The following is a 27,880-nucleotide window of genomic DNA, read 5'->3' as shown; positions in this document are numbered from 1 at the left end:
TTCCAGAGTAATTCAAAATGGCCAAACCCTCATTACTTATGCAGTGACAAAAGAAGCGTTTCCTCCATGAATAACAGCAACCCCACCTGCTGTCAGGAATGAGGTAGGGACTACCGAGTTACCAGTACATGAAAAAAAAAAAGAGAAGATGTCATCTATTTTGAAAAGAACAACTCTTCATGAAAGTTTTAGAAAAGAAACCTTATTCTTTTCTCTGACTGAGAAGTAACTCTCAGTTAATTCAATTAGAAAGACTGGGGCAATGCATTAAAATACTGGCATATAAAACGTGCACAAAGTTTTACCTCTGTAAATAATGTGAGAAGTCTTTAACCAAACTAAGAGATTTATAATGATATGGATTTTCAATCAGTGCTTCTACAACTATTTTGCTAGGAAATTTGATGTCCAAAAATAACTTTAATTTTAACCACCAGATAATCCAGCTTTATAAATTTTTCTTTCAACATGCTGTTTTTTCACTTTTTACACATTTGCCACTTGTTTATAGCCCTGGCACACACAGGGACTGAAGATCCTATAAAAAGTTATGTTTCTTACTTGAATTTTAAAGACAAAAACACAGATTTCTATCAGTTTCCTCTCCTTGTTTTATTTGCAACATCTCTCAAGCAGTGTCTTTTTAAATGCACCAGCTAGTTCACTTTCACAATTCATCTGTAAGGGTGTATCAGTAGAGGGGACACATCTGTTTTTGAACTGATTATTACAGGAACAGGAAAAAAAGGGGAACCTTTCTGACCTCAGCTAATACATAAACCCTTTCATCAAAGCATGAAGGTATTAAAACTTCAAAACGTGACAGATCATACAGGTTCTGTCAGTAGCAAAACAACACACTATTATTCTTCCTTGCATGCAGAAACAGCTGAATAACTTTTTATGGAAAACACTCTGAAAACTTTCAGGCTTAGTCAGATATCTACGATGGAAAATTTCAACCCAAAGAGATAAGGTTTTGCAGGTTTATATAAGCAACTGAACAGAAGGTCTTAGAATAAAGTGTTAGGCAATTTTAATTATGGAAATCCTCCTAACTCTGCCTATAAGATATTATTGCATCAAATTTTGTTCCAAGTTAATGGTTACACAGAATTTACGCCAGTGTAACTAAAGCAGACACAGATCCTACAAATATGATAAAGTACTCTAGGATCTTGTTAGGCTTTTGAAGCAAGGAATGCTCCATTTACTATATATTTGGAAAAGCCCAGCCAAATAGGCCCTAATTTGGTTGTGGCTTATAGGCGTGACTGCAATATAAATGTTATTATTACTGTAATAATAAAGTGTTATAGAATTGTGAGCTATTATTTTCTCTTTAGCATGTGGTAAAGAGAACTACATATTCGGAAAGAACTTGTGTTTTATGTTTTGATTTTTTTTTTTTCTATCAGGAACTATTAATTTGGAAAGAACCTTTGAAGTCACAATTTATAGATACAATTCTCTGCTCTTTAAAGGCATGGTCAGTTTATGCTTGTAAAACAATACCAATTTTCTCCCTTTTCTTTCTCTAGTATCTAATGATGAAGTAAGACACTGATGACTGGAAGACATGTTTTGTATAGAGCAAAGTGATTAAAGCCTCTGGAAACTGGACACAGCAACAGTGTCTTAAAGCATCTTGAATTTTGTATTGTACTCTCATGGTTTAAAAAAATATAATTTGAAGTAAATTGTTCCTTGTCATTGACAACGAGTGGTGATTCCAAAATAAACCTAGACTGTTGATTTAAGAATAAGTCTCCTTGCATTTTCTATTACTCTAATAAAAGGTAACAGTTTTGTTAAAATATGAAGGTCTCTATTTTTATTGGCTAACTATAAGCAGTACATTTTTAAATGACCCCTTCAGCAAATTTATTTAACATGGTTTACCAATATTTCCAAACTCAGCATGGAAAAGCCATCAGAATGGCACTAGGTCAAGGGCCCTGAATGAAGCCGTCAGCAAGGATTAATAAACTGTGACAGCTGCCCAAAAGCTTTCATTCTCTTTATTTAAACATCAGATTGCAAGTCAAAACGCAGTGTAATCTCTGTTGAAACTAGCCCAGCTAGAATGGCAAGAGTCAGAACACAGAATAGATGACAGTAGTCATTGTCGGGGGCAGGGAGAAAAGCAGTCTGGTGCAGTAAATCCTAAGGACAGAGGCAGCAATTCTCAAGAGAATTAATGGAAATTGTTTTATATAGTAAGTTCTTGTCAACTTGTCCCTCTGAACAAATCTGCATAAAAGGTATTGTGTATCTTAACAAATGGACATGGAAATTTTCTTGATCTGCATATATTCTACTCTTTTAGTTTTAGTCTTTTTAGTTTTCTTAGTGTGGAAATAATTTTCGGTTCTCCTTCCTAAACTACTGAGCCACATTTAACCTTTTAAAATCACAATTCATATGTCTGCACAGACGTATATACAAATTCTATTAAACAAAAAAACAGGGCAAGCTTATCCACTCCAGTGTTGACTTCATGTACTTAGATCTCAGATTGCACACCAAAGTCCTTTACGGCTAAAAGTCAAAATAGAATGGTCACTGAGAAATATGGCTTTTTAAGAAATCATTCTATTATGGATTTTTTTATATGCATATATGATTCTGCTTAAATCTGAAGGAATAAAGATTCTTTTATCTTCTAATAAAATAAAAGATATCAAATCTTTTTCAAAAGTCCATTACATATGTAGAGTTACAACAGTCCTTCATAACAGAGTGCTGTAAAATTTAAGAAAGATGAAAGTAATAAAATTTTTACAGAAGTTACTCAGGAAAAAAGTCTTTTTTTGAGTCTGGCTTAGAATTTTATGTTTGTATCCTTTAATGATTACTTAATATATTTATTAACTAGATATATTAAGTAATCATTAAAGGATACAGATGTATTCTGAACTAATACCTTTTTTTTGCACTCTCACAGTAGCTCATAAGGAACTGTTTTCTAGTTCTTTATTCCTCTGTGTACTGCTGAAACAATAAATTATTTGTACTCACCCCCTTCTCTATGCTCCCTGTTTGGCAAAGAGTACCTTCAGCTGCTGGAATGCTGTTGGTAACACAGCGGTTACTTTTGCTGAGACACCACAGCTCTCTACACACTTCCTAGGAAAGAAGGCAGAAGCAAGTTGTTCAGAGTAACAGCCTAAAATTGTTTCCAGTTTTCTTACAAATACTGGTATACACAAATTTCTTTTGAACAGAGACAATAAGAAAAAGAGTTAGAGAAATAAATACATAGAGGGCTGCAAAATATTCTGGATCTATTTCAAAGCCACCATATTTTACATAAGAATATTTTGCCACAAAAAATCTGGAAGTATCAAATTGTAGACTGAAAAATGTGTTTTTCATAGCTTCCATGGATGTGTTTTGTCATAGGTTGTGGGTTTTTTTTTCTAATTAGTTTAATAATGTGCTTCCTATATTTTGATGCTGTTTTAAAAGCAGTCTTTGGATGTCCTAGCATATCTCACTTTCTGTACTTATACACCTCAAAATTTCATGGTAAAAGGAAACTAATAATTCTCAAATATGAAACAGCAACATTTTGTTTCCATTAGTTAAACTAAGAAGTTTCTGAGCTCTGACTACTTGCACTCTTCTTCTGTAACATATGCTAAAACAGAACATGTGTATTTAGTATTATTGAGCTACATACCAAAATATTTCCTTTAGGCTTTTTAGATTTGTAGGTGATATTTCATAGATGATTTAACTACCCTAATTCCTTATACTGTCAGTATTAAATAAACACAGTTCTTCAAATAATCTTTTTTTCCTACATTTTTTCTCATTTGTTTTTGCACACTCATCTAAATTAAGCCAGTTTTATTGGCATTAGTGGTTCATTATTAAAACTATCTAAGATTGAAATTCATAATGTGGGACATGATCCAAAGTTGGCTGAGCACTTTGGAAATCTTCCTAGTCTTTCCAGTTGCCCTTGGATTGGACTGTGTTTGCAGAACGGAATTAAAGATTATTTGTTTTTGTAACAACTTTCTTGTATGATAATCTTTGTTATGTTATTCCGAGATCTGTACAAAAAGTTCACAACTTGCTTATATATATTTTCCATTTTCAAAGTATTTTTTAAATTTGAAAGACAAACACTCAGAGTTTTTTAAAATGATAGTATGATATTCACTACTATTACATTTTATTGAACAGTTGACTGACATCATATATCAAAAATCACAAGTGATTCTCATGTAGATTCTGTGATTGAATCTTTGCACAAGGAGCAAAACGGAAAAGACACTATGAGTGAAATAAAGCTATTAGATTCCCCCGATAATATTCTTTGTTTCTCTGGGAAAATGAATATGTATCTGGCACCTCGCTGTCTTCTATACATCTCAACAATTGCAACTTTAAATTATAGGCTAAGATTCACATTTCTTGCACTGTATTGCATATATAAATGCATTTATACATGTTCACTAGTAGCTGCAGCAACAGTTCAAAAGTACAAACTTTTTCTTGATTAATGATGTTTTAGAGGTAGACTTGCATGCAAAATTCTGTTCTAAGTTTAGAATCAGCAGGAGCATTGTATCAGCCTCAATATTGCAACAGTACATTTAGTCACTCTATTGATGGAAGTTGCACTTCTTTAAAAAAAAGAAAACTGTTAAAAGACACACCATATTTGAATGGTCTGAAACAATGAAAAATGATTTCTGACTCTTTTTGGAGTTTCCATCCCATTCTTAACAATATGAGCTAGGTTATTTAGTTATATTAAATGACACACCAACTCCTATTTGGCTGATGGCTCTACAAAAGAGAATTATGTATTAAATTAATTGATACTCTTGAGTCTCTTTTTCATAGAAATATTGTCATGTTTAACGTCAATGTAAAAACCCATTTTACTTTTCAAGTTACAATTTACTGTTCACTTAAGTATCAAAACATTAGAAGCATTTATTTAAATATCTGCATAAGACACCTTTGCCACTCATATGACAGTATTTTCACACAGAAACACAATCACAAAGGGTATATATGATTTAGAAAATCATACAGAATACGGAAAGCACAGAAGATGTCACAAACACTACTGAAAACTCTCTAATTAAACTTATAAATTTTACAAACATTAAGTTGCTTCAAAATTCATCTTTAAATTAAAACCTTAAGATCTAAATCAACCAGAATCCAAAGTTCAATCTAGTATTGATTCCCAGTTTAAAATATAAAATTGCTTTCCTTTAAACACCATATGAGATATGTCTATCATAATCCTGTCTTACTTGTTTTTAATACAATATTCTTGCTCATTTACTTCATATGTGTTTTAAACTGTATTTGAAAGTGTCAGGCTATGATAAAATTCTTCTTGTGACCCCACCATTTATTTTGCATCAAGTTCACATTTAAATTAATAACTGTGATCAATGCCCTGAAAAGCTCAAAATTAAAGTGCATTGAGTAAAAAAGATTTCAATCAGTCCAATACAAAAGCACAAGCAAAATGCCGGAACTAAATCACAGTCTGGAATTTGAAAACATTTATATTTCAGCATTATTTGAATCCAGAATTCTGGTTCATATTCCAGGGATTACTTACAGAATTTCACTTTCTATAGAAATTTCTACATCTGCAGAAGTACATCTTTTATACTTTAATATAAGAGGGGAAGTAATAATGAAACCATGTATTTCATTGCCAGGAAGAGTATTTAGCATTTTCTTGTCAATTGGAAACATTCTTTCCGTGTACTCAAGCTGCTTTGCAGTGCTATACTCCTCCAAATTCATTTTCGTAATTAACATCTCCTAATACTTTCAAAGTATTTCAAAGTAATTTCAAAGTAGTACTTTCAAAGTAATTTCAAAGTAGAAATCAACCAAACAGCATGAATTAATGGATACAGCACTCTCAAACTCTTATTCATCCATTTGCTTGCAGGTGGATTTTAGGCAAGTCAGCTTACCTCCCTACTTCATAAAATGAGGAAAATATTTTCCTTATTCCTGAATTGCTCTGGGAAACAGGATTAAAAACAGTACATAAAAACTATGTATTATTATGTCCTGGTAGTCCTTATTCTGCCATTAATTTCAGAAGGAGTTTGCCTCAGTAAATCCCTAAAGGCAAAATGAGTAATGCAATGTAAAATTATTATGGGCTATTACTACCATTAATATTTAAGCAAAAAACTCTGCTTAAAATTAGAAAGGAGCCCATGATGACATTCAACAACCCCAAATCAACAGAATATTTGTTTACAGAAAACTATGGGAAACCCTGAGGATTTATTAAACAAAATAACACAATGTATCATTTTCTAGAAATAATTTATAGTAAAAACAAAACAGGAATTATTTTTATGATTTCATTTAAATTTAATCACTCTAATTAAAAAGATAATTTACTTCCCCCTGCCGTATGACATTTAAAAGAAAGAGTAGAATTTAAAGGATGATCTCCATCACCCTGTATATGAAATGCAAAATAACATCAATAGGTATTTGAAAGCAAGGCAGCTATCTTAAATAAAAAGTGGAAAATCCATCTGTACTGTTACTGAAAATGGAAATATACTGAATATATAGCTGCATGGCTTTTTATTTGCAGATGATTTTATTAGGGTGCATAAAGTTTACTCCAGATCAATTCTATGTCTGGTACTACTTAGGTTCACAGTTATTGATTTAAGTTTTTTTCTTATTAACACTATCCTATCAGAAACATCTCTAAAAAGCTGTTTTTAATAAGTTGGTCTGAAAAACATATAAAGTACTGCCCTGGAAAGGTCAGCCCAGAACCACTATTTGAAGCTACACTACTTCTTTTCTCATACACACACACACCCCCATGCAACAACATATGATGACTCTTAAGGTTAGCCTTTCCTTCACTGGGGACCCTGCATGAGGTTTATCCTTTTCCAACATCAAATTTGTGTGAACAATTTACTGAAACTAAGAAAACAAAGAATAATGTGAAAATTAATCAATGACTCCTAATTCAGCCTCTGACTGTGTGGATTTAAAAACTATTAATTTTTTAAGGGAAACAAGGGAAAGTGTTTCAAAAATTGAGGAAACATAAACTGAAGCTGAGGCCTTTCACAAGATCAAGACAAGATAGATGACAACCTGTAACGGTGTATCTTAGGGCTCCATGACTTCAGTTTGGAATTCGGATGCTTGTATTTGCAGTAAATTAAACAAAGCTGAACCCATCTAGAGAAAAAAAACAGCAAATCAAATTATCTTCTTTTTGCCTATGTGTTATCAATGATGGAGCCTCTTTCTGTCATGTCATGCAGAGTTACATATAGGCATTTCAAATTATGTAATATCTAAGCATCCTATAGCATCATCATCACAAAATGGTAACAGTACAGCACAACGAAAACTCAGTATTATGAGCAAAGATCCACTTGTGCTGTTCTTAACATTTCAAACACTGATAAAAGCCTCAAATAAAACCTAGCATTTTGCCTATAATATTAAAAAATAAGATGGGAAATATATTCACAACATGTATTAAACTATGGTGATGAAGGGGGAGCTTTTTTTAAAAAAAAATAATTAAAATCTTAATTAGGATTTACATTCCTTCAGCATTTATGAGCTATGCTGCACCTCTTGATGAGCATTTGCCAGAATAGCATACTTAAACAATTAACTTGAATTGTGGCTTACAGTTTAGATTCAAAAAGCATCTACCTAGAATATTTTCACTATGATTGCTGAAATACCAACGGTGATATGCTTAAAACTAGAAGGGTGATTCTAGAGATGGGTGAACTTCAGAAAGTTCAAAGATAAGTTTAGTTCAGATAAGCACCCAAGTTACCATGTTAGTGCTCCAAAAAATGCTCATTAAGTGGTGCAGCATGTTATGAACCACAACATGCTGAAGGAATGTGAAATACAATTCTCAAGGCTAAGCCATATATTAATATTATGCTACCATCAAACTTTCCTAAATATTGGGTGCTTATGTGAACTTACGAAAATTACAGAAGCCCCCCGAAGTCACTCACCTACAAGCAGCATCTTCCCTTTCAAATCCATGCAACATACCCCATTTTTATCGAAATCCCATAACAGTAGCTAGAATGTCACTGTTGTCCCTTCTATAATTACTGCATTTCTCCCACTTTGACCACTGTCTTCCCCTCCCACTTTTTTAACAGCTTTATTAAATTCAGATCTATTTTGTGTTTCGTCTACATTTAACATCTTCATGATCTGCTGTCATTTTAAAAAGACAAAGAGGTGGCAGGAAGAAGAAGAGAGAGAAAGAGAGGAAATGCACACAAAAAGTAGGGCAGGGAGAGAAAAAAAGAAAGTCAGTGAGGGAAAGAAGAAAGGGAGAACGAAAGGGAGGGAGGCAAAAAGAGAAAGAGGATAACATTAGGAAAGAAAAAAAAGGATGGCATCAGATTGGTACATAGTGTTGGCCATGTGAGAATTTTAGTTAACCAAGATACAAAAGATGTAAAACTACTCTAATATTCAGATAGAGGAAAACAACTGGCATTTTCCTTGATAGAAAAAATCCAGAAGAAATTCCAGAATTTAATCACTGGAAGTGCAAAAGGCCTGCATGATAGTGATGGAAGGTTTTGCACTGCACAGGCAAGACTTGACACAGGAAGGAACGCTGGAGAAGCTGGCAGGGATGACAGAGTGCAGTGACAGCACCTTAGGTTACCCTCTTTGCTTGCACATAACTTCTAAAAGCAGTTTGAAAACCACGTAAAACAAATCGATCTCTCATTGAACAACAACTGCCCTGCTAAAAACCACTGAATATAAAAAGACTTAGCTGTGAGAAGCCAGGGAGTCAGCCACTTTTCAGCCAGTTAGGAAGTAAGTATTGCGTACAAATTCAAGTGAATGCATATTACGATCTACTGAAGACGCAGGAGCAGAAACTGGCAGCGTTGCAGCAAAGATATACCAGTATTTCTCTTCCTTTCCTTTTTGTAAAAGAGACCTCAGAACCTCCTTTCACCACACTAAAAGCTTGAAGTCAAATTCAACTGCTTCCTTTAACTAAATCAAATATATGTACCATGAAAATACTGTCAACCCTGGCTATTGAATCTGTAATCATTTCTGCTCATATAAAATACACACTATATTAAAATGTATTATTTCCTAACACTAAGATTTGTATCACTTAATTACAAGGGTAAATTGTAATTTCAGATGATTTTGTCCTAGAGAAAATATTATAGAACAGAAATATTTATAGAAAATCTGTTTATTGTCCTGGATTTCAGCTCATTACTTAGACTACTTTGAGTTGGCATGTGGGAAAGTAGGAATCAGTGAAGGTATGAAGCAATGAAGGTGAATCTGTGCAGTCAACACTTTCCCAATAATTTTCCATTAATGGCAATTTGCCTTGTAGGCATTCCCCATAACTCATAAAAAGCTTCTCAGAGACAACGAAAGAAAGAGACCTATTGAGGACAGCAGGAGGACTCCTCACTGTGAGGATATATCCTCAATTTGCCTTTCATAAGCAGTAAGAGGCAGTAAGTTCACAGCTTGAACTTCATCTGTTCTCCAAAATGCACTAACCAAATGTGAGTATAAACTGTTTGAATTTTCAGCTATTTTAGTTAGCAAACTAGCTGTAGAACTTAATTGCAAACATAAGACCATGACACAGAAAAGAGCTACCTGTCATCAGCTAAAATACACTACCTGATGCGTTAAATTCTAGTGTGAAATATGAATTAATTGCTCCTGCTAATCTGAGCGAAAGCAGTCATGAATGCAAAGGAAAGAATTTGTCCGCTTACGCACCTTTTTAAAGCATAATACTGACACTACCAAAGCTCAGAAAGCAAAGACTGCAACAACATGCACTATAAGAATTGCTAGGCACTATTACTGAAATCTATGCTAGCAGCCAACACCTTCAAAGGTCATAAAATGCACCACAGCAATATCAACCATATGCATAAAGTATTAACTGCTATTAAAATGTCTGAGGTTTTAGCCTTTGTCCTAAAAATATGAGGACCAACTCTAAAGCAAAGCATTATTTTGAACCACAAAATCTCTAAAATACAGTTAGGTATATATATTTAAATATATATATATTTAAACCCATAAAACAGAGAAATTCAAAGTGAGACTGGAATTTTTTCCCAAGTTAATCCAGATAGAGCCAACAGCCCAATTATTAAGCAGATGCTCAAGAAGTTAAGGAAGGAAGGAGTCCATGAAAAATGTTCTCCTTACATTCACTCAAATGAAAAGACTGAAAAAGTTTCTCTAGTACCAGGAACACCAGCGCATCAAGTGGAGAAGAGCCATGCTTGACAACCAGCAGAGGACAAGTCACACTGCATCATCCTAGCAAAGATGAAGCTATCCCCTAGCAAAGTGAATGAATAGCAACTGGTGCTCTTCATATGGTCTCCAACTACTTCAGGCTCTCCCACTGCATTGCATCCAGTCAGATATGTGAAAACATGTATTGACCTCAGGAAAAAGCTGTGCTTATAGCAAAACGTCCACAACTTGGCTTAATGAAAGTTAATTCTGATATTGTATCCTAAAAATGTAGTATTTTAAGTGTATCTTATTTTCTTACTTTTATTAATCATTAATGTTTAAGCATTGATGCTTTAAGTATTTGTGACAAGTTTTCCTCTTTTTTTTTTTCATTCAAAGTATCTATTCCTTAATTTAAATTCTCTAAAATTGCCACTGTATCAGGGATTTGTGGAAAGTACAAAGAACAATGCAAATGTGACATTAAAAGATCGCTGCTTAGAAAGGCATTACTGATAACTTAGCTAAACTTGAGCTCCTTGAATTCTTGTTTGACTTCATGTGCTGAACATCACAGGAAAATCTAACCAGTAGCAGTAATGCTTCTGCTGGAGCAGTTTTGTCCATAAGTGAAAAAACAGATAGATCTATTTTGCCCTTGCCTATTTAGGTCTTATCTAACAGTAATTCTTGCAAAACTACCACAGAGCTCCTTTCAGGGCCAAAGTTCCTTTCACTAAACACACTAGAAAGGCTGAGCCTTGCAGCCTGTTCAGTACTTGTATTCTGATGTCCTAATGCCTCAAACACCTCTCCAGGTATTTAAGATCCTAAGGGAAAAAGAAGGCTTCATGTACTTAAAAGTGCAAAATTCTTTTGCACTTTTGTACAGGATCAGGACACAGTTTATGATCAAAAGCAACATATGGTTGAAATAAACACACATAGAGAATACATGAGGAAATAGGGGAGAAACAGCAAAGAACACGGATTGTCATCTACGTTAGATGGCTGAAAGGTAATTTTTCTAAAGGAGACACATCCGGACAGAATTTTAAAGCAGAAAGAGCATCACAATTCTCTAAGTTGCTTTGAAAGTACTAAGTCTAAAATACTAAAAATCTAAAGAATACTCAATCTAGACCTATCAGCCTAAATAAAATTTGTGATTTTGTCTTTCTGACTTGGGAGTTCAACCATTACAAATCAGTGAAATATGTAAGCAAAACGGAGGGCAACTATTTCTCAGATTTTCCTTTGTTTTAGAGTTTCCTTCCTTCTGAGTTACTAAAATCCATGTCAGAAAAATTACAGTGAAGTACAGGCACTTCAGCATAGGGGCAGCTGACTTCTGGCAAAACGTTAGTGCACCTACTAGGTTACTTTGTTCATTAGAGAACATCACTATGTCTCTGTGTTCATACCTGCACATATATTTGTTAGAATGGAACCAAATAACTATTACAGTGTAGTGTTTTGCTGCAAGTACGACATCAAATAGGAACATCCAGAGTATTGAACCAAAGGCTGTTGCAGCTTTAATAATGGAAGAATAGAACTAACAGTCAATTTTCTGGCTATTTAGAGCTAGCTCTACTCTTCAATTTTAAAAACCCTTTCTCCCATGAGGAGATATTACCTCTTTGAATATTTTCAATCTGCTATCAACTTGCAGGTAATTTTCTTCTCTTCCAAGGCATCACTTGAAAGATGAGCCATCATAATTATGGCAGCATTTTCAGAGAGTTATGGTAGGCAGTATTTTAAATGTATATAATAGATTGGCAAACTTTTACTATCATGTAAATCATCAGGTAAATATATACTATCTGAATACTGTTATTATTTGTCTCACAAAAAATGTATTTTTAAGTCATGCTCCATGCTACACTGGTGGAACACAATATATTGCATCAACTCGGAGGACTGGTGATGTCACATGAAGACTTAATTTCTTTCAAGCAGTGTCACAGTTAAGTTCCAGCATCTTTTTTGTAAATATAGGGGAATCCTAACAAAACCCTCAAAAACAAAGAGCCAAGATTACTTAAGTCTTTATTACTTCTAAACATTTCCATTTTTAAGGTCAAAATACTGGTTTAAAAACAAAACCGCTCTGTGCAGTTTGATCATCACAACAACAATTACACAGTTTAACAAAGTTTGAAAAAATAATGTACAATAAGAAAAGCCAGGTTTTGCACATTATTAACTTTCTAGTTTAATTTAAAATGCAGTATAACTCCAAAAACAATGGACGAAATACCTGCAGATTTCCTTAGTCTGAAAACAGTGTGTGTGGTGAGAATTAGTAAGACACAAGGACAAAAAGAAGAGTAGGAGAAAAGAAGCCCTCAAAGAACTGGGATGAGAAATGAGATCTTAAAGAGAAATAATAAAGGCCAAGAGAATTTTAATGAGAGATCAAGAACAGAAGATCCAGCAAGCTAGTCAGCCAACTACATACAGCTTTTAAATCCTTTGTACAATATGATCTGCCAAAGAGCCATCCCAAGAATAATACTGTTATTTGTCACCTAGGGATATTAAACATAGAGTTTCTTTATATTTAACATTTAGAAAAGTGATTAGAACAATTTTAATGATTACCCTATTTTATTTGAATAACCAGTAACTAAAATATTATTAAAAAATATGCATTTTTAAACTATTAGATATATTTTTAAGGTTTATTAAATTATTAGCTGAGACTAAATTAAATGACAAGCATAACAGAATGCATCCTTTTACTAGATATTTTGAGCAAGATTTTCTTCAAGATAACACTTAAAGATGCATTGCATAAATGGCCTAAATATTAGTGTGCAGTTTTTATTTCTACTGTCAAATCCTTTAACTTAAATACTGCACACTGGTACTAGCAACCAAAATCTTCTATACTCAGCTCTTTTCAGTTATTTACTATCATGTTTTGCTCTTCCCATACCCAATTATTCTTCTCAGTATGAGATCCGAATAATGTAAAAAACAATAACTGTAATGCCAGAAAAAAAAAAAAAGTAGAAAAAAAAGTAAAACAAACAGACCGGGCAAATCAACACAAGTACAAAAGAAATTTCAAAATGTAGCTTTAAATTGAAAAGTTACGCCAACACAACAGATTTGCAGATTTCACATTTCAAGATTAATACAAGACGGACCTGATCTCACTTAACTGAAATCTGTGCTCAGTTTAGAAGAAGCAGGATCAGTGGTACAGGCTTCTTTTTCCTCCTAACATTAAAAAAAATGCTTCTTCAACTCATTGTTACTCACACATTTTGGAGTACCGTACACACAAATGACTCAAGCAAAAGATGCAGCATAAAGATAAAAATCAACTCTTCGCTTACACATGGCGGCACCAGACAGAATCCTTTAGGAAATCTGTAACCCACTACTCCATCTAACTAAAGTTGTCTGTTATAAAGGAATATATACAAATGACTAAGCAGAACACTCAGCATAAGGATTAAGACTTCTTACCCCATATTTACATTGGCGGGATGTTGCTCCATACTGGAAGCGACACTGTTCATCAGCATCATACACCTGACCTGGGGCCACAGCTGGATAAAGAAAGTCACGCTTGGGAGGCTCATTATCAAGGCAAGTACCACGGCCTGAACTGTTCAACATAAAGGACCAAAGGAATTAGGAATTCTATTGACTGTTAATCACAGTAACGATATCATGTATCTAGTTCTGACTTTTAATAGCACTGGGTGTGAAAGAAATATGGTTGCAATAAACAAACAGCAAAATGGTACAGCCATGATAAAAATATATGTAGAGGGAATTAAGAACTTAAAAGAGTATTTCATTATTACTAAACAAAAATGCTCATTTTAGATTGTGAAATAAATTTCATATATCATCCTTTTATAAAGTACGATAATTTGAGCCACACAAGACTGATTTTCATTTTTCAATTTCCTATTTGTGTTCACTGAAGAATAACTACATTTGGTCACCGAATGAAAACCAAATTAAGCAATTTTTTTAAATGAAGTTTATAATTCTTAACAACCCCTTTAATCCTTCAACCACTAAGTATTTTACAATCTTACAGATAACAAGAAGCTCAACTGGCTATATAAAAGTAAAAACATTTATATTTCAACACATTTAAATGTTTATAAGATTACAATCTTAATGTGCAACCTTGCATTTGAGTGAACAGAATAGGTACAGTGGTCAAAATACTCTTTAGATATACCTAGATTTGTATGGACCCAAGAACTTTTCCATTGCATTAATAATTATTTAGTCTTCAAATTTTTCTATTTTAACTATCAGCCTCTTTTAAAAAGTTCATATTCTTTTATAGTTACTGATTTTTCAAAATATTCTCACATTCAAACATGATATTTTAATGTAGTGTAACAAATAAACAAAGCCAGAGGCAAAGGTCTTCTGTTTAGAAAGTTTTATGTTTTGCTAAAGGTAATTATTCAGTTTTATTTAGTCAGTGTGCATAAAAGAGGACAGATGCTTTTTTACTTTCATTTCATATGTGAATAAGTGAGGATTTTTAAAGAATTCTTATGCCAACACTTTAAATTCTTTTCCAACATTCCTACAAATTTTGCCAGGACTTACTTTTTTTTTTCCCCCAATCTTTTCCATGCACCTTGCCAAAGGAACACAACTTCACAAGTGAATATTCTACACTGTATTTTGGATATTGCTAATTCTCAGCACTTTTCATTTGCAGATAGTAAGAGTTAAAAAAAAAACCTTTGACCATATAGTTTATATTTTTAGTTTTACCCCTATTTTATCCATTTCTTCTAAATATTATAACAAATCACAAATAAACAAACAAGAAAACCCTGATCATTTCAGAAGATGTAATATAGCAACTAAGACAATAATCAGGCAAACACACACAAAAAAAGGATATTCTGCTACTAATGCCAATGAATTATATGTTATTCTCTTACATACTTTTTCCCTATAATCAGGCCATAAAACATGTTGAAATTATGTTGAAAATGTATTGAAATTTAAAATAACAAGCATGTGATTCAGGAAAGAAAAAAGTTGTGAAACTACGCTATGTTGTTTTGAATCTAAATACTTCAGCTCTGTATTTTCTGTGGATGAAGGGTACACATGAACAATTGCAATACGGAATTCTGATCCTTTCACATTGTTCAGACCAAACTGAAATAGAAACTGCTTAAACAAGCAAGAAGTTTAGCACTTAATAACTGCTCCAGCTAGTATGGTACCTGATAGGAATATTTCTAAAGATTCCAGCAGAACAGAGTTTGGTCTGTAAAATACAATTGCTGTAAGCAGGTAGGCAAGGACACAGCATTTAAGACTCTTCATTACCTTTGGTGACTCTCTTCAGAAATATAAGGATTCCTGCACATATTAGATTACAGAATCATACTTTTATCTTTAAATGCACTGAACCTCTACATCTAACTCTATTTCTAATTGCAGAAATAAATATTTAATGCTTACTGCACATAACAAAAGTCCAAATCCTTATAGAAAAAAAGTCTGGTCTACTCTAATGACACCACTTTCACTGAAATGGAATACCGCTATAGCAAGAAAAAGCAAGAACAACTAGCAAGTGGTGACTCTCTAATTGACTATACTATATCACCATTTTCCAGACTGAAAATTTGTTTCTCTTTTTCCTTCTGCTTCAGTTCTATTATTTCTCTCAAGCTACGTGGACAAAATTGACACATTTTACATGTTCTTAGTATAAGAATGTGACACTGTACTGTGTTAACTGAAGTATTTTGAAAAAAAACAGCAAGTGCTATAAAGCAGTCATGAAACAAGGTCATTCCCTCATTGGTAATCAAGGGTCTCACCAAATCCATGCACAAAAAGAATAACACAGTAAGGATCTTTGCAACCTTTCCAGAAAACTTCTCCTGGACTCAGAAGTGCTGTAATACTCTTGAGCCTGTATCCCTTATCTTCCCCCTTTCTCTTCATTGCACCAACGCAAAACCAAGATATCTTAGAACCAAGATTTCTGCTAAATCTTAAGAGAACAAGGCAAAAAGGTGTCTGATGAATAAAGGTATTGGAGGACTTTCTAGAGATCTAAGAGTAATCATCATGTATGAAAGTGAAAAAAGTAAATGAACAAACAATGTGTAGATGTGAAAAAAAGATAATGAAAGGGAAAATAATGCCCCAATACCTTAATCTCTGCAATTTTAGAAAAATTTTCCTTGGAATTAGCTTCACATTTTATGATTTTATCGTATTCAGGTAGCATATATAAAGTCAAGAGATCTTTCTTATCCCCATTAGAGCACTTATTTTTTTTTAAGAGAGAGTAAGAGGCTTCTCATGACCTAAATGATGGATTAAGGCATCTGTGCAGACACTACTTCTATAGCCAAGGCTCTGAAGAGAATGTGAAAACTATGTATGTAGAGTTTTCCTAATTAGGCTCATGTTTTAATATATCTATTCCCAAATATCTCAGCAACCTACACAAAAGAATATAATTCCTTCAGTGGTTGAGGAAAATATCCCAAAATACTGACACTAAGAGTAGATTATAAATGCCAAAGGAGTATGGTCTTGAGATTGCTCACTGATCTAAAGATAACAATGCACACTATATAAATATCTTTTGCATATAATGAAACTTGAATGCTCTATAGATGGGTAAGTATATATATGTGTAGCATAGAATGAAATTTAAAATGACTAGTTTAATATCACTATCCATTCATTCACTACATGGGTTCATTTAGAGTTCATTAATTTTCCTGTAAAATATATTTGAAGATTTTTGCTGTTCTCACAGGAACCTTTGTCCTCTGACACTGCTCACCAAATGCTCAGCTCTCAGGGAGCATTTTTGCATTTAATTCCATAAAATTTTAGAGAAATCTGAAGCTGTTGTAAAGCATTTTATCAACACTTCTCCAATCTTTCAGCCTAACATAATGGTTGACAAAGAGCAGCTTATCATATACTAGAATAAGTGATTTTCGCAGAAAAATAGCACTTGCTTTAGGAAAGCCTTTCCCACAGTTACAAAATATGGCCATTTCAAACCTCTGCTGGCTAGTCCTCTGTCTTGGGAGCTTGGGTCACTCTTAACTATACAGCTTTGCTTTGCCTTTATTACCACGCTTACAGTCACTTCCATCCTCTACCAGGTCATTCTGCAAAATAAAGTTTTCTTAAGCAGTGTCTGGCTGAACTGGTATCTTCCCAGTGACACTTAATGGCTGTTCCTTAATTTCTTCTATTTGTCCCAAGTCTGTGAAATTTACGTCTGGATGTAATTTTTAGAAAGTCTTGAGAAAGTGCAAGGTGAAGCTAAATACCCTTTGAGTATCACCAGGATTACTTCTGTTTCAGTGCATGATGAGAAAGTGCAGAAAAGCTTTGCCTATCCTGTGAAATGGGGCACTGTGCAAAAATACCTTAGCAAGTGATGGCTCAAGCTGACAAATCCACATGGATGTACCTTACTTGTAACACTATGACACCTTCCCAGCTTCAGGCTGAATGCATTCCAGCTGCATTACCCTGGCACCATGACAGCCCTGTCATAATGTAGATGGACTGCATCCAGACCCAAGCCAATAAATTCAAAAGCTGTTGTGATATGTCACAAAGATTCACTGGCTCAGGTTTCTGCTGCTTGGGCATTTCTGCACTTCACTCCACCATGTTTTCCTTTTCATAGATTTTCCTTTTTCACAGCTAAATGAATCCTACTAGCCATACCCACCATGCACAGAAAAAGCACTTCTCATCCCTGTTTGTGGTCTTTTGATTCTTGTCTTTGGCGTTTCTCCATTCTTGAGAAAAATGGAGAGGAAGAGGGCAGAGTTTAATATATCTGGGATTAAGCACATGCAGACAGAAATGACAGGGTCTTGAGGCTTTGCCTCTAGAGCTCTAAATCAGCCTTTCCTCATTTGTTGTTAGTATCAGAAAAAAAATGGAATCATTCATCCTTTCAGAATGCAGACTGTTTTGCTATACAAGGAATTGGTGCAACATGAAATTCTTTTTTTCTCCCTTGCTTCTTTCTCTCTGATGTTGACATGCAATAGATACGCCTCTGCTCTTCAAGATGTTCTGCCTCAAGGAAAGGTGTTAATGGGTAAAAAAGAAGCAATTTTGGCTTTTGACAGCTGCACATATCTGTGCAATTGATATTTTAAAAGCTTCCATTAATTAATGGCAGCTCCTGCTGCCTTTGTGGAAACTACATGAATAATCGGGGAGGCAAAGCACTAGAAAATTGGGGAAAATAAAGTATAGTTTTACAGGGGAAAGAAAATAGATTCTGATGCAGACTATTCTACTTTGTGAAATGATACAATAAATATTTCAAGGAAAAAAGAGTCATCCATGCATTTAGGGATTATTAAAGCCATGAATAATAAGCAGTATGGATTTATAATTAATAGATCATATTGAGGTTTTTTTACAGGACATAACATTAGTAGGTGAGGAAGGTGGTTGGCTCTTAGCACATTATATAACAATGTAACTTACACAATTGAAAAATCCATTAATAATTCAAAGGCCTAAAACAATGTTTATCCAAAGTGACTTTGAAAAAAAAAATCTTCCTGGGCTTTCAGCATAACTTTATAAAAAGCAACCTATTATTGGAATTATTTATAGAGTTCAAGTACTATATAGGATCTCCAATAATAATTTTTATAGAATTCAGAGATGGCACTAATTTATCAAGAGTTGCAAATAATAAAGAAATATCTCAAAAAATCTGAGGAGATTAGGATTACGTGAACAGATTCGCCAGCATACTACACTGTATTTATGCTAGCAAAATTGCAATTTCAGTGGTATCTTACTGACTTTATCACAAAGAGTTTATAGCTGATTTGAAACTTTACAGCAAATGAAACACAAAGAATGTTAGAGAATAAGGGAGATACTAAGGGTAAATAATACAGGAAAAAAAAATGTAACAAAGTAGTAAAGCCGCAAGGTAATTTTTTAAAATTGATACAGTAAAAAGATCACTACTACGCAGAGGCATCAAGCTAAGAAACAAGGAAGTTCATCCAGACTGAAATTTAAAACAACGAAGGACCACTCTGATCAAATTTGCTGACCTCTTCTGGCAGCATAACTCAAGCTGTAGAATTCACTACATGTTTCTTCAAACCCATAAATGGAAAACGAATGACTGCTTTACTACCTGGTGAATAAGATCTTCATCTATAGACAAGATATCTTCAGAAAAATGAGTTCAAAAGAGAGTGACAAATAAAGGCAAGACAAGACTGAGAATATACCAGAAAGAATACTGAAGGGAATGGACACCAGTGCATTGGCAGAAGTGATTAGCAGTGATAAAACAAGATGGCATTGTCTAGATTTTCCTTTAACTTGTGTTAAAATAAATGCATAGGTATTTCTTATCAGAAAAATAATTTATGTTCTGAGAAACACGTACCACAGATATTTGTAGGATGATTTTGTCAGCATACTTTAGTTTAGGCAGTCATCCCAAACACCACAATGCATAAAAGGCAACTGCATAGCTCAGTGGGATGATACAAAGTCCCTTACCCTGACAGAGTAACTGAAGAGAATTGCGTTCATCTGAACAGTGCCTAATATCTACACGAAATTGTCCATTGACTCTTTATGGAGCCTATGCACCTACACAGAACAAACTGATGAGCTTGTATACTGCGTGGGGAGCTACATTATTATCAAAAAAAAGCAAATATTACTTGCCTGGATGGGTCCAGGTAAGTCTGTAAGACATACAGTACCTTATTCTGAAGTTAGATATCTAAAAGAGGAGAAGCAGCTCATTTTGTTCATTGTACTTCAGTGGTCAGATGACTGTTTTAAGCCTGGTTTAAGTCTACCTCCTACAACATAGCAAGTATCTGAACTATTAAACTATCGTTATTTCTTAAAGGAATGATTGCCCTGATGACACTGACCTACCTCAAAACTGCAGTTTGCCTTCATGAAGCCCCTGTGTAACACACATTTTTAAAAGTCCTGTTATTAATCTACTTTCAGTGAATTCACTCTACTTCGGTGTTTATCTTCCTCAATATAAATTGCAAACAAAGGCTTCATTATGCATCAGATATGCCAATGTATAATAATCAGTACATTTTTGTGACTAACGTATTTTTATTGTGGAGTTTTAAAAAAAAAGGATTTCTGGATAAAAACTACCCAATTAGGGTAATTTAAAACAAGTTTAAGTTATTAACATAATCAGGAAAATGTAATTCGGGGGGGAACAGGAATAGAACGCTGTTCTCTTAGACTGCTTGACACTGTGCATTTATTTTATTTATTTTAAAATATACTTCCCTGTTCTTCCTTTTTATTTCTTACCTTCAGATTAATGAAGTAATGAGATATGGTCAGCACTTCAAAAAGGTTTAAATAAATAGATAAAAAATGAGAATTGTGAGACTAAGAATGCAGCAGAAACTTTTGCTATTACATACAAAAAAATACGACAGTGACTCTTCATAGTTTTGGGTTTTTTTAATCCTAAAATTGTAAATTATTAGAAAAGGTCACTGTAGTTCCATCAACTATTTATTCTAAAAGACATGAATTTTTGGAACAATTTATCATTTTTCTTGAGAGATTACTTACTCCAAAAAACTGGTGATGTAATCCCGACTGCAGGCTGACCAAGAGAAAGGGTTGGTGTTTGCTGTAATATGAGCTGCCATTAGCTTTGCTGCTTCGTGACCTTTGGTCCCACAGGAATTTCCAATTCCATCATGATTCATACCAAAACTGCCCAAAAGAGGAGGAGAAAACAACCCATTACTTTACTGCAGTATCAGGCATCACTTAAAACTTAATGTGATTTTTACGAAGAATATGTCAGGACCTAAAAAAAAGCACTTTTAGTACAGCAGAACTGTTAACAGAGAAGTAGGATCAATTAAGCTTTGTTTAGTTTATTCGGACCTCAGAAAACTGCACAATTGTTTAGTATCTTTTTTTCTCCACAGAGTTTTGAAAGCTTAACTTAACTTATAAACCCTTTTAAAAGAGTTTCACAATATTCTTGCAACAGAAATTAAAGGCAGTTGGTTCTCGTTTGGGTATTTTATCTGAATAAGGACTATAAATTGAAGCACCTGAATTAGTAAACAAATAGGGAGTAGGTGACATACAGTATCTGCACAGAGAAGCCAATGAAATGGGCTTCTGAATGGGGTTTGCAATTCCAAGGCCACCTGTATACGTACTCCCTCTGACATGGATGAAATTTGGAGCTTTCCTCTTCCAAGTCCCCTTTGCTGAGTGAAGGAGACTTAAGATCAGAATACAGAAAGAAATCTCCATGTAGCTTTTAGCTGACAGAGATTTCTGGACACCAGGTCTCTTAACTTTCAACAAAAATGATATGCCTTTGTAAAGAGAAATATGACAAAAGAATCCTTATGCCCTGGGAATCTGAAACAAACCCCTGGAGCTACAGACGAGCAACATAATCATCAAATTAAAAAAGGAAGTTACCTCACTGAGAAACTGAAAATATGTTCTTTACAGATGTAAGACTATCTTTAACAAATAGTTACTACCATTATTCCTAGACAATCAATGAAAAATGTCCGATTGACCTCACATAAATGAAGCACCTGCAGAGAATATGCACTTCCTTAATAGCATTACATTTTCTTAGCTTGCCTTTAATTAATTCAATCTAAAACAATCTATACTGGGGGATATAACCTATTTCTTAAAAATTAACCACTAACCAAGTTAGTTGTTCCTGTACAAATATGTCACAAGACCTGTGAAATTGGAGGGACAGGCTGTGAGATACAAAAAGGCTTCCCTGAGCATGGGATGAAAAAGGAGTCACAGCAAATGCCAAAACTAAACTTCTATAAACCTCGAACAGTGAAAATGTGACTTTTTTACGTGCTGTACAAAATGCTCAGCCTCTGAAGCCTTCCATATTATAAATGATAGAAAAACTAATCCCCTGATTTCTTATTCAAGAACAGGAATATGTTGAGGCAGTTCATTTTTACCTTCTAGAAACTTTCAGGACTGATTGTGAAAAGGCACAACCAATGTTACTTTGGTGGCTGGCCACCTGTCCATAGACAGAAGAGTATTTCATACCACTTTCTCCACTGAAAACAGTGACAGCGCTGTCCAGTTAATCTGAATGTATTGTGTAGTATAAACATATGATACTTGCATGTTACTCTGAGCCCCAAGACACTGGGTTCTGCTTCACCTCTTTAGCTGCTCATTAAGGACCTAAAGGCACAAAGTAAATCAAAGTACTCCTCCCAACAATCAATAGTATCACTGACATACAAAAGGAACCTCACTAAATCTATTTCCTGGATGTTCCTTCCTGATTAGGGAAGGACCTGATCTGTGGAAAAAAAAAAAAAAGCATCCTTTCCAAGCCTATGGGATATACCCTGTGGTATAGAAAGTCTATAGCAATGCCCACCTGCACCTACTCTAGTGTGTGGTGTCTCATAAATACTGGAAACTATATGCTGCATTGTAATTGAGAATGGTCTGACTGACATCTTAAGTTATTGAAACATCAAATGCAGAATATTCCCTGGGATATAATAAAAACACAGCTCCAAACACAACTCCTGTCTGAGCAGTATGTGTGCTAGAGTGAAAGATTCAGACTACTTAAGTATTACAGTCACACTTCAATATTGATATATGTATTGGGAGGGAAGGAGTTAGATGATCAATGCAATAAACAATCATAATTTTGGAAATGGAAAATATGGAAAAAAAGAAGTTGTCTATTGGCCTAATTCTCAGCTGCCATCATTTTCTAGAATTCAAAGTGGCTCAAATGGAAACTTTTTCTAAGAATGGTTGAGGGTAGGGGGGATTCTAGAGATCATCTAAGATCATCTTCTAAATTATTTTCAACACCCAATTTCTTTTGAATTACTTCTGTACGATTTCTTAAAACAGAAAACTTCAGGTTTTCACAATCACTGCAAGTGAGTCACTCTTAGGGAGTAAGCAGTTTGGGAAGGGGAAAGAGTTGAACTGGATCAAGCTGACTACTGTTATCCAGATATTCAGAGTTTCAATTGCCAAAGAACTAACATAACCAGACTCCACCAGTCTGGAAATGAGAGCCCAAGTGTGATTTGTAGCCTTTGGGGTCTATCAAAAAAGAATAATTTTTATAGTTTAATAGCTTCTTCTAACAGCTTTTCTTGTGAAAAAATATGTTGATGGTAGTAGCAGTATGTCTGATCAACAGCATGTCTGATAAATAGCAGCAAATGGAAGCTCTTATTTCTGATGTGCCCAGGAACTCAATGGGCACATCATTTTCATAAGCTGTTGGTATATCCACTTTTTTTTTTCTGAATATTTATTCATCTAAATAATCTACTAACTTCTGAGAAGGCTCTTCCATTCACCTTTGCTTTGAAATTTAATAGGAAACTGATCGTTAGGGCAGGTGTTTTTTTCTGATGGTTGGAAAGGGGATTTCCAATTACTACCATCGTTTCCCAAAGATGGTAGTGGCAGTATGCCATTGTAGTCCAGTTATTTGCACCATTCTGGCCATGACTGCAGAGGAAAACATGTACCAGCACATTTACCGAACTACCAGTTTTACTTCGATAAGTACACATCATTTATATTTGATCATCATTACATTAAGGTTATCTCTTTTATAAAAGCAGGTTTGCAATTAGATTGGGGTGGGGAGGCAAGGAAGAAAGGAGGGAACACAAAATGTTCCACAGGAAGCCACTGGTATAATTCATTTACCTATTTCAAACTGACTAAATAGATGCAGACTTTATTCCATTTTTTCTGGCTTACACAGCCTGTCTAAAACTAACAGTATAATTCTGGTTTTAAAAAAACAGCCAGAGGAGCAGGGAGACAGTCTTACTAATCCAGAGGAGTTCTCCTATATTGTTACCTTGCTGCATATCATCTCATAAAAATATAGGGAAAAGTGTTGAATTATGGCTTTTCTTCAAGCATTATAGCTCCTCTTTTCCCACAACAGTCTACATTACATATAAGAACTATGCAATGCAGCAGCAATGCAGCAGTTTCAAGTACTTTAAAACTATCTTTAAAATCAAATGAAACTCTTCTGATATTTCTCTACAGTTAGCATATTAGAAATGCTAAGAAGGTGGCATGTTCAGCTAGTGCTCTCTGGAGCATTGCTATCTGCAATGGAATGGATTCTTTTTTCTTGGCAATCTGTTTTTCCTTATATCTCAAAGAAATATTTGTACTACACATCTAACTTAAGATCTGACCTCAGTAATCACAGAAAAAGTAATTGGTCTCAGCTGCACTCAATAAAAAGGTAACAGATAACCAGAGACCCTGGGGTAAAAGTGAAGGGAAGGATGGGAATGTAAACATCTCTCTGATCCTTTTTTTTATCTTGTGAAAGAACAATACTGCAGACACATCTCTCCCAAGTCCCTACAATTTCCTTTTTATCTAAGAGGAGGTTGCTGATTTATTGGGTCGTCTTCTGTTGCAGTTGCCAAAAAAGGTACCGCTTATGTATCTGAAATGACAGCAGTTATTTTTGTGAGACAGACAGGATGCTTCTGTCTTGATTTATTATCTAAACACTTAAGATTCAGAGAGGACAGACCCAAAACAACCTAAACGGTCCTCAGTACTGCTCACAGAGCTTTATCAAGTATTTCTCTGGCACTGATATTATCTCAAGTAGGCTGCCCTTATGAATAGTTCTCACTCTTTGCAAGTGAATAATCAACTCCCTCTGCCTTCCAATCGGAGTGCTTGTGATCTGCCTATCAAGCCGTTCCCTAGTTTTTCTAAGTGTTCCTTGGAACAGCAAGAACTGCAGAGGTCTCTGATTTTCCTTTTTTCCAAATACAATAGGGGATGTTGGCATCTTTGGTCACTTACATATCCACTAGTTACAGCAGATATTGGAGAATTTGGCCTAATTCTTTTCAAGTAGCTTAATTCAGTCTGCCACTTGTTTATCAGGTCCAGAAGAAAGTACAGGACATGAAGACAACAAAACCACAAAAAATACAAGTGAATATTGCAAAGTCTAGTTGGAGGCTTGTGGCTCGCTGTGTCCCCCAGGGATCAGTCCTTGGTCCAGTCCTGTTCACTTTATTCATCAATGACCTGGATGAAGGCACAGAGTGCTCCCTCAGCAAGTTTGCTGATGATACCAAACTGGAAGGAGTAGCCGATACCCCAGAGGGCTGCGCTGCCATCCAGAGGACCTGGACAGACTGGACAACTGGGCGGTGAAAAACCTCATGCAATTCAACAAGGCCAAGTGCAAGGTCCTGCACCTGGGGAGGAATAACCCCAGACACCAGAACAGGCTGGGGACCAACCTTGTGGAGAGCAGCTCTGCAGAGAAGGACCTGGGTGTCATGGTGGACGACAAGGTGACCATGAGGCAGCAGTGTGCCCTCGTGGCCAGGAAGTCCAACAGTATCCTGGGGTGCGTTAAGAAGAGCATCTCCAGCAGGTGGAGGGAGGTAATCCTGCCCCTCTGCTCAGCCCTGGTGAGGCCGCATCTGGAGTACTGTGTCCAGTTCTGGGCTCCCCAGTACAAGAGGGATGTGGAGCTGCTGGAGAGAGTCCAGCGCAGGGCTACAAGGATGATCAGGCGCCTGGAACATCTGCCCTATGAGGAGAGGCTGAGGGAGCTGGGCCTGTTCAGCCTGGAGAAGAGAAGGCTGAGAGGGGACCTGATCAGTGTCTCTAAGTTCCTCAAGGGAGGCAGTGAGGAGGATGGTGCTGGCCTCTTTTCAGTGGTGGCCACTGACAGAACTAGAGGTAATGGCCACAAACTGAAACACCAAAAATTCCATAGGAACTTAAGGAAAAATTCCTTAACAGTGAGGGTGACAAAGCACTGGAACAGGCTGCCCAGAGAGGTTGTGGAGTCTCCTCCTCTGGAGATCTTCCAAACCCGCTTGGACGCAGTCCTGTGCCACGTGCTCTAGGTGACCCTGCGTGTGCAGGGGGGTTGGACTAGATGACCTCTAGAGGTCCCTTCCAACCTTAAGCATTCTACGATTCTATGATTATAAAATCAATATTGTAAAATCCAGCTCTTGATCTTCTTGTGGACTGCCAGACTCCAATTTACAGTTGCCTAACTGCAGCAGTGTTTCCGGAAAAGAACCCTTTCTTTTTAAGGGAGAAAAGAGACAAAGTTTAACCTTAGGAAGTTTTATACTAAGTGTTTGCACTAAAAAAAAAGACAAAATAAACATATATACTAAGAGTGAAATAAATCATGCCCAAGCTGAGCAACTTGACCAGGGTATGTTTATAGATCTTCCTTGATTGCTTAGGCATGTCACTTAGACACACTGCCTTGGAACAGTTTTGGAGACTGAAGCAAAAGTCAGGGGAAGAACATAAAGTGCCCAAATGAAAAGTCCCATAAAAATTTCTAACAGTAAAGCTCTCATACAGTGAGAAGAAAAGGCATGCTTGAACAGGTATTTCTCACATTAGATACAAGACCTTGACAGAAAATAAGAATTTGCTTGTAAATAATGCCAGTTTATTGAAGTTATTGCTTCAACAAGACTTTTCTCTTTTTGATATACTATATATTCATTTTATTTTTAGTGTTTTGTGTAAGTATTAAATGATATCACTTAATCTTTAAAAATTTGGTATTTTACCTGATTAAAAGATTAATAAGTGACAGATTCATATGGCCTACATTGAAAAAATACCAAAGTCAGCTTTATTATATCTGTAAAAACCTATGGTTTTAAACTGTCTTCTTTTAGTGACACTGAACTTGTACAAAGGTAAAATAGAAGGAAAAAGTATCATTATTAGAAGGAGAATTAGTATTAATCTTGTTCAATCTAGCAAGTGATAAAGTGAACAAAATCGACTGCTAACAAATAAAAAAAAGAAATCCTACAATATCGGACCTAAGACCTTCATGTAATCCATGCACCAATTTCTGTATGGATAGATATGACAACTCTGTTAATTAATTTCATGCCTATTAGTAGGCAAACACTTCTAAACTGACACGATGTTATCAACTGGAACATTTTTTGGAAAAAGTATGATCTTCATATTTTATGTTTTTATAGTAATATAAGGCAAAAACTTACCTTTTTTTTTAAACCACATCCTCCATGTGCTGTCATAAGAGACTGTTCTCCTCTTTCTCTTTAAGTAAAAGACCTACTAGAATTTCTAGCCAATGTTGTAAAAACATTGGTTACAGCGTGCATGCAAACTTCCTGCAAAATGCAAACTGCAACTCAGTTTTAAAGAACATTATGAAGAAAAGAAGAAAGAATAAAAAAGTATGATCTTGGAAATCAGATTATTTTCACTTGGAATCACAAACATTGATATTTACTTATCATAACTACATCACATTGCATTGGTGCCCTCAAGGGAGGGATTAAGATTATTTGGCTACTTCACTTTTTATTTCCATGTCTCAGTGTGGATCTTAACTTTAACTGCTGATTTCCTGTATTTGGAGATCATCATATGCTTTGGGGCATCCCTAATCCTTTATTCTGCAGCAATGCAGAAGTCCCAACTTTGATTTAGGTTAAATATA

At 35.0% G+C, this 27,880-nt stretch overlaps 1 protein-coding gene across 1 annotated transcript in view; it reads right to left on the bottom strand.

The window, feature by feature from the left end:
- The window catches only part of ADAMTS6 (ADAM metallopeptidase with thrombospondin type 1 motif 6), a 129,577-nt gene that overhangs the window by 49,758 nt on the left and 51,939 nt on the right, over window positions 1-27,880 (bottom strand). Inside the window, exons 9-11 of the mRNA XM_088528473.1 lie at window positions 20,917-21,063; window positions 13,777-13,918; window positions 3,022-3,129 (exon numbers count right to left, since the gene is read on the bottom strand). Coding sequence (XP_088384599.1) covers window positions 3,022-3,129; window positions 13,777-13,918; window positions 20,917-21,063 — 397 coding nt within the window. The remainder of the gene's footprint in view (window positions 1-3,021; window positions 3,130-13,776; window positions 13,919-20,916; window positions 21,064-27,880) is intronic.

This window comes from Tinamus guttatus, unplaced genomic scaffold (assembly GCF_059628265.1).
Source record: "Tinamus guttatus ecotype Peru unplaced genomic scaffold, ASM5962826v1 Tinamus_guttatus_pri_ptg000309l, whole genome shotgun sequence".
Lineage (NCBI taxonomy): Eukaryota > Metazoa > Chordata > Aves > Tinamiformes > Tinamidae > Tinamus > Tinamus guttatus.
Note: the sequence above shows the minus strand (reverse complement) of the source record. Positions and strands in the feature narration are given on the sequence as shown.